Raw genomic sequence first — 7,125 nt, 5'->3', positions numbered from 1 at the left:
TTTTTTGTTGTTTTTGTAATTTATGTATTGTTCTTAACAATACCAACATGCTATAGCGAAAATTCTTCTTATCCTGATACAGATACTGCTAGGTAGATGAACAATCTGGTCACATCTCTTAGTTTCAAAAAATTATTATTTACATGGTGCTTTAATGTTGTACATCAGGTGGTGGCAATTGGTGAATGTGGTTTAGACTATGATAGGCTTCACTTTTGCGCAGCAGAGATTCAAAAGAAGTAAGTGGTTTCTCCGTAAAATAGTGTTTTGCTGCACATCCATTTTATTCTGTGCCTTTTTTTAAAAAAAAAAAAAAAAAAAAAACACTCCTCTCTTTATTTCAATCAAATGTTTTTGCATCTTGCATCATTTGTCTGCATTATGAAAGCTAGGTATTTTGAGAAGCAGTTCGAGTTGGCATATGCAACAAAGCTGCCCATGTTTCTACATATGCGTGCAGCTACTGAAGATTTCTGTGAAATTGTAGAGAGAAATAAGGACAGGTGCAATTTCTGAACCTCATAATTTGCAGAATTGAAATGTACTAGTTAAGGTTGTTACTAGTTTAAGCTTGTTATACAATCTGTTTTGACATTATAAGTACATAAACTTTCAAATTTTTTAGTTTCATTTTTGTCATTTGTCATGCTGGTGTGCATGGCTTTGATTGCATTTCTTCTGCTTGTTTCACAGGTTCAGTGCTGGAGTCGCCCATTCATTTACTGGTAGTGCAGAAGATCGTGATAAGCTTCTTTCATTCAGTAATATGTATATAGGTGAAAGTTTATCTGTTTGCTGGCTTTACGACATCTATTTTCTTTTTATGCAGTTTATTGAACACAATGACATGATATATAATATCATATTTTGAGGTTAAATATGGTACTGGATAGATCTCATCTAAGGACTTTGTCTTCTCTAGAAACCACAGAAAGGGCATGTTTCATAAGTGTTTGGGGAAGGGGGCTGGTATCTGAATTTCCAGGCAGGCTTGTCCCATCAACATCCATCTACTTGTTGTGATAACTTGAGATGTCTTGAAGCAGTGACAATAATTGCAAAATTTAGACTAACCAAAGTGCATCATGATATTATCAAGGAGTCACTAATTGTGACAATAATGACTTTAAGACCAAAAATTGATCATATTAGGGGATTTTGATTTTGAATCAAGTTTAGTGTTTTGCTGATTTAGAGAGGGGTTGTCAGTTTTCTAACATACACTTACACAATAGTTGATGGAGATAAAATCTGCTTGTTCTGCCTTATGTCTGAAAACCAACGTCTATACCTCAAATTTATTCTCATGCTTTTGGAAACTTTCGAATTTTTTTTCCCCTCTAGTTTCACACCCTGTATTTAATTTTGAAGCTATCACTAGTTACTTATCCTGGTCAATTTCATGACTATTACACACTTTTTGGTACTAAACAGGAGTAAATGGTTGCTCACTGAAGACAACTGATAATCTTGATGTCGTGAGGGCCATTCCTGTGGAGAGAATGATGATTGAGACAGATTCTCCTTATTGTGAAATAAAGAACACTCATGCTGGGATTAATTTTGTGAAATCCGTCTGGCCCTCTAAGAAAAAAGAGAAGTACGATCAGGAGTGCATTGTTAAAGGCCGCAATGAACCATGTTTAGTTCGGTCAGTATTTTTTTTTATGTACTGTTTATTTTTTTTATTTTTATTTCACTCCTTTTTAGATGAAATTTTATATTACCGATTGAAAACTTTTAATGGATAGATGCCATATATTGTTACTAAATGACATATTTATTTGAAGAAAAAAAAAAACATGGCCATTAACATTTGGTTCCTATAGAAAAAAAAAATGATAGTAACTTTAACTAATGCAAACTCGTCCAGGTGTTTCTGAGGGTAGTCACCTCACTAACCGCAATAAGTGAGTACCCTCTACTACAAGGGAGAATGAAACAAGGTTAGGTATGCATGCCATGCATTTTGTTTTAGGGGAAATAAAAAACTAGTCCTTGGGTTTAAATGCATTTAAGATTACTAAAAAAAACCATTACCTAGGTTTAATTTACTTGAAAAGTCATTCCTTTCATCAGTTTTTCCATCCAAAGTGTAGACAGAATTTTTGCCACGTCAGCCAATCACCCATAACTATGTATTTGGAAGGGCACGTTATGCCTAGAATCTGTCTAAAATTTTCAATTATATCAAGCAAAAAACCAAAAGTAAGGGGAAAAAGAAAAGAAAAGGTAGAGGGGTGGACCCACCTCCTCTGGGTTTTAATACTCTTTTTTGTTTTGTTTTCTTTCATTGTTTTTCACTGGATACAATTAGAATTTCACGTAGATTGTGTGTATAACATGTTCTTGGCAACTAGTTGACATGACAGAAACTCTGTCAGCAATTTGGACAAAATGCTGGTGGAGGGAGTGATTTTCAAAGTGATTAAAACCTAGATAGTTTTTTTTTTTATTAAAAAAAAAAAACCGTAGGTAGTAATTTTTAAATGTATTAAAGTCAGGGATCGATTTTTTATTTTTCTTTAGTTTTAATAAAGAAAATTATTCATGTTCAGGATAGAATGTTTGTTTGGGATTTAGTAATGAAAGCTACTAAGGATATCACGTGAATTGCTTCTGGGTATGCATCTCCTTTTATTGTAATATAAAGATTGTCATTCAGAGATGATCATCCTTGAGATACAACATGAGTATGTTGTTCTATGGTGCATGTGTGAATATCTTTGTTGAGACAGCCTTTTCTTCTTGGCACTCGGGAAATTCTCATGATCCTCCACTGTTTTACTTGTTTAATCTGCTAAAACTCGAAACACAGACAAGTAGTTCCAATTTGTTAAGTATTAATTATGACAAGTTTTAAAATGTCTATGAGTGCACTTTTTTACATCTCCATCTGGTTTCAAATTAGCTCTTAAACTTTTTACTTGTTTCTTGAGACAATATGGTCATGTTTTGTAGGCAAGTTCTGGAGGTGGTGGCTGGTTCTAAAAGCATTAATGATATAGATCAGCTGAGCAAGACGTTGTACCACAACACATGCAGGTAATTTTGTTGTGATATATATCTACTCTCATAGAGTGATGGAACTGCTTACTGCATAGAAGTGGATGTTCTGCCAATTTTAGTGTTGTAGCTGGTTTATGATTCCCCTCCCTGGGAATATCAGATTGAAACATTGATCAGTAATTCTCTGTGCTCACAAATTTCTTCTTTTTGTTTTTTCATCCCAATTGTAGCAACTCATGTGAGAGTAACCTGAGCATGATATTTTCTGTTTGCCACCAGAATTGCTTTATCAATATTTTGGTTTATTTCATTCACCATCACAGACGTGCATTGTTTTGCTCTATAAGACTATCTTGTTGTGCAGGGTTTTCTTTCCTCATGACTTGGATTCTGCGGCAGATGCTCTCCTTGTTGATGGTCGTTACTCTTAAGAGAACCCAACTTCTCAGGAGACTTCACTAAAACCCTATTCGTTCATTACAAAGACTTTTCAGTTCCTCTGTTCTTCCAGTCTATTAACAAAGCGACGAGTCTCGGTTACTCTTCTGTGAGTGAAATTCGGCATCAAAAAGGAATTTATTGGACAGGGAGCCCAATGAGTGTTACATCTACATTTGTATTTTATTTGCTAATTACATCCAGATTTGGAATTGGAAATTGCAAAGCTTCAATCTTTATTATAATTACATGCATAATTATTATGGGTGATTAATTGTGACGTCTTGCTATAAGATAAAATGATTTACTCCATCATTGAGGTAGTGACTTTAACCAGACAAGTGGGTCATATTTGTGCTTGACCTTATTTCTCATATTGTTATCTCTTATCTCCACTGATATAAGTCATAGTGCAACGTGACATGCTGGTCGTGACCAAAAATCTTCGTGTGTGAACCTGAGTTCCCGAATTGTGTGATTTTTCCATGTTCTCTATTGTAAAAGACAACACTAAAAAATGCGAAGTGGAGGCAGAAGTTGCTTGAAAAGATGTTTAGGAGACTTTGACACGTCTCTTTATCTACACTAAATGTTGTTTGTTATTATTATTTTGAAATAATATATATACTCTTGAACAAATTGGAGATTCTTGAGACATGCAAAAGCTAGCATATGGTGAATTTGATTAATACTAGAAGTCCTTCTTGTATCACTCTTTTATTCTTTCAATGATGATGTGACTTTTAAAATTACCATTAAGCTTGTAATTTATTACTATTGAATTTTGATCAAGTAGTAATTTTAAAAGTCATCTCATTTTCTGAGGGATACAAGAGAATTTGGCAAGGGTTTGGTGGGAGAAGAAAACCTGTAATATATATACTCACATCACCGAACTGTACTCTAGAATCATGAGAAATTAGTTGTTACAAGTTGTTTTACAATCATATTCATCAATCGATTATTCAACAATTTCCCTTCTACATTTAAAGGCAATTCTGCTATAAGTACATTGTGTATAACTCAGCGACAGGAACAATTTGGAGCCTGTACACGGTGGAAGACCAGGAGAAAAACAGGACTGCAAGGAGTAAAGTTATGGAAGTAGAAGGGGTGCACTCCTTACATATTTTCCTCAGCTGCCGATGCTCGAAAGCAATTCACTGCTGTCGAGAATGTTATCTGCATTTCTTTTCTCCGGTGGAGGAGGAGAAGAAGAAGAAGCCCTTTCTGCAGCCAAATTTAGTCGTAGAGGCCGCCCTTCAACCTCCTAATTGCATATTAACACAAAGAAATTAGGTTATGCATCAGGATATCATAAGAAAGATAGATTCAAGTTTGTGAAATTCAATCAAGTATTACCACTCCATTCATGGTACTCAAAGCAGATTGTGCATCCTCGGCGGTTTCAAAAGAGACGAATCCAAAGCCACGAGATCTTCCCGAGTCTCTCTCATAGATGACTTTGGCACTCAATAGCCCTTGCTGATCTGCAAAAGCATCTCTAAGGCCCTGGGAAGTGAGGCTCCAACCAAGGTTTCCAGCATAGATCTTGTGAGGGCTGTCTATATAGCCCCTGATGCTGCTCCTTACCTGGGGGCCCATAACTTCCCTTTCACCTCCTCTTGGCACTTCTGGGAAGTTCACCTTAACAGTTCGGCCTCCGACTAGCTAAAGCATCATAACCATTTTTTAGTGTCAGAAAAACCCATAAGTTTATCACATAAAAAACTTGAAGCTAAAGTTTACATCAAATCTCTTTTAATGTAATAAGGTTGCCATCTTAAGATCAGACTTCCATAAGGTACTCTGAAGTAAAGAATGGTTGGTTTTTTTTTTTTTTTTTTTTCGATGAATGATAAATGTTTACTAAAGAGAAAACACAGTACAAACACTCCAGCTTATCCTCTGGAACACATGCTACTCAACAACATCTTACAAAACGCACCACACCTACTCTACACATTAGCCAAAACACAATTCAGCAAACAAACCAACTCTAATTCTCCTATTTTGAGAGTATTTTATCTGGTAATCCCAAGCTGCAGCACATCTCTAAGTTCTCATTTGTCTTTTCAAATTTGGATTGGGAATAATTTTGAGAAAAAGCACCAAATCCTATCTTTAACCAATCATTTTACGACTAAGCTAGAACTCTACCCAACCCTGCATGCTTCTATGAGCAATGCAGAGGAATGAGCATGTAGTAACTAATTTTCCCTGACCTCAATGCAACAGCCAACACAAAAAACCCCTATAAAGGAACATAATTACAACCCAACTTCATGGGAAAATCATATTACATTCAGCAACTTAACAGCATCACTATAAATCAATTAACCGCTAGCAAGCAATTAACAAAAATGGAGCATTCTAGGCTTCAACATAAAGCCATCAACTTGATAGATAAATTACAAACAAACCGCACTAAAAAAGTAATATTAACTTAGCAACTTTATGAATGGGTGTGAAATAAATTTTACTTACAGAGCCATCAAACATCCGAATTGCTTCTTTAGCTTCCTCAACACTCCCCATGGAAACAAACGCAAACCCTCTGCTCCTATCCGTAACTCTATCATAAACAACCTAAAGGAAACCCAACACAACCAACAAACGTTATACAAACACACAGAAGAAAACAACAACAGTAATACCTGAATATACTCAAAAAGTGGAACAAGAATTAAGGAAAACCAGAGATGACAGACCTCCACAGAAACCACACGGCCAGCCTCTTCAAACACTTCAACCAACTGGGCAGAAGTCATAGAATATGGCAAATTACCAATATAGAGCCTCCCTTCTTGACTAGACCTCAATGCCTTCGGCTCTTCCTCTTCCCCTTCTTCTGCTTGATTTTCACTCGATTCGGTTTCTGGGTCTTCTTGTTCTGTGCTTTGGCCATCTTCCTCGGTCTCCAAGCCGTCGAATGCGGCCGAAGCACGGGGAAAGGGTGGGAGAGATATGAGAGGGAAAGGAGGGAAGTTGTAGAGGTGGGCTTTGAGGATGAGGGGTTTTGGCGGTTTGCGTTTCGATGGGAATTGGGTAGGGATGGGGAGGATAGAGTTGGTGAATGAGAGATTGGAGAGCTTGTTGCAGCAGAGTGAGGAGGAAGCTGTGGCAGTAGCTGTGGCTGTGGCAGCCATGGAGAGCGATGAGGCTGACATTGTCAAAGGAAGAATGGTGAAGTATTATGTTTTAGTCTGAAGAAGAAGAAATTTTTGCTTGCCCCAGATGGATAAGATTTGTTTGCTTTTAGATTTATCTTAAAATTAAAACAAAAGAGAGAAATTATTTTACTTCTTTCTCTTTTGACTAGAATTGTATGGAAATGTCACCCGGCAGTTTTCTCGTCATTTTTAGTTTTTTCGTCATTTTTTTTTTTTATATATATTTAAAGATTCAAATTACTTTTTATTTTCCTATGTCAAAATATATCCCTACAACTTTTCTTAATCATTCCCTATATCATTAAGATATTTATTTTTTAATTATATTATATATATGAGATGAGAGAGAATTGTGAGACATGAGAGGCAAGAGGAGAGAAAAGAGATAATCATTTTTTTTTTTTTTTAATTTTAATAATCGTAAGGATTGCAATAGCGATAGCAATCCTAATGTTTATGGTTCATTTAGGAAGTTTGCTGTAGGACTTTTTTGCGATTTTTTGAA

General features: G+C 35.8%; 2 protein-coding genes across 2 annotated transcripts in view; one reads left to right on the top strand and one right to left on the bottom strand.

Moving 5' to 3' along the window:
* LOC132162566 (uncharacterized) overlaps positions 1-3,770 on the top strand; it is a 9,320-nt gene extending 5,550 nt beyond the window's left edge. The window contains exons 7-12 of the mRNA XM_059572814.1: positions 169-239; positions 393-503; positions 694-776; positions 1,435-1,651; positions 2,962-3,045; positions 3,374-3,770. Coding sequence (XP_059428797.1) covers positions 169-239; positions 393-503; positions 694-776; positions 1,435-1,651; positions 2,962-3,045; positions 3,374-3,440 — 633 coding nt within the window. The 3' untranslated portion in view covers positions 3,441-3,770. The remainder of the gene's footprint in view (positions 1-168; positions 240-392; positions 504-693; positions 777-1,434; positions 1,652-2,961; positions 3,046-3,373) is intronic.
* Positions 3,771-4,306: 536 nt separating this feature from the next.
* LOC132191986 (33 kDa ribonucleoprotein, chloroplastic) lies at positions 4,307-6,678 on the bottom strand. Its single transcript, XM_059607155.1, has 4 exons — positions 6,159-6,678; positions 5,935-6,036; positions 4,810-5,118; positions 4,307-4,717 (listed from the first exon to the last, which is right to left on the bottom strand). The coding sequence occupies exons 1-4, from the start codon at positions 6,615-6,617 to the stop codon at positions 4,583-4,585; spliced, it is 1,005 nt and encodes a 334-aa protein (XP_059463138.1). The 5' UTR covers positions 6,618-6,678; the 3' UTR covers positions 4,307-4,582.
* Positions 6,679-7,125: the final 447 nt, after the last annotated feature.

The sequence above is a fragment of the Corylus avellana genome, chromosome ca9 (assembly GCF_901000735.1).
Source record: "Corylus avellana chromosome ca9, CavTom2PMs-1.0".
NCBI lineage: Eukaryota > Viridiplantae > Streptophyta > Magnoliopsida > Fagales > Betulaceae > Corylus > Corylus avellana.
Note: the sequence above shows the minus strand (reverse complement) of the source record. Positions and strands in the feature narration are given on the sequence as shown.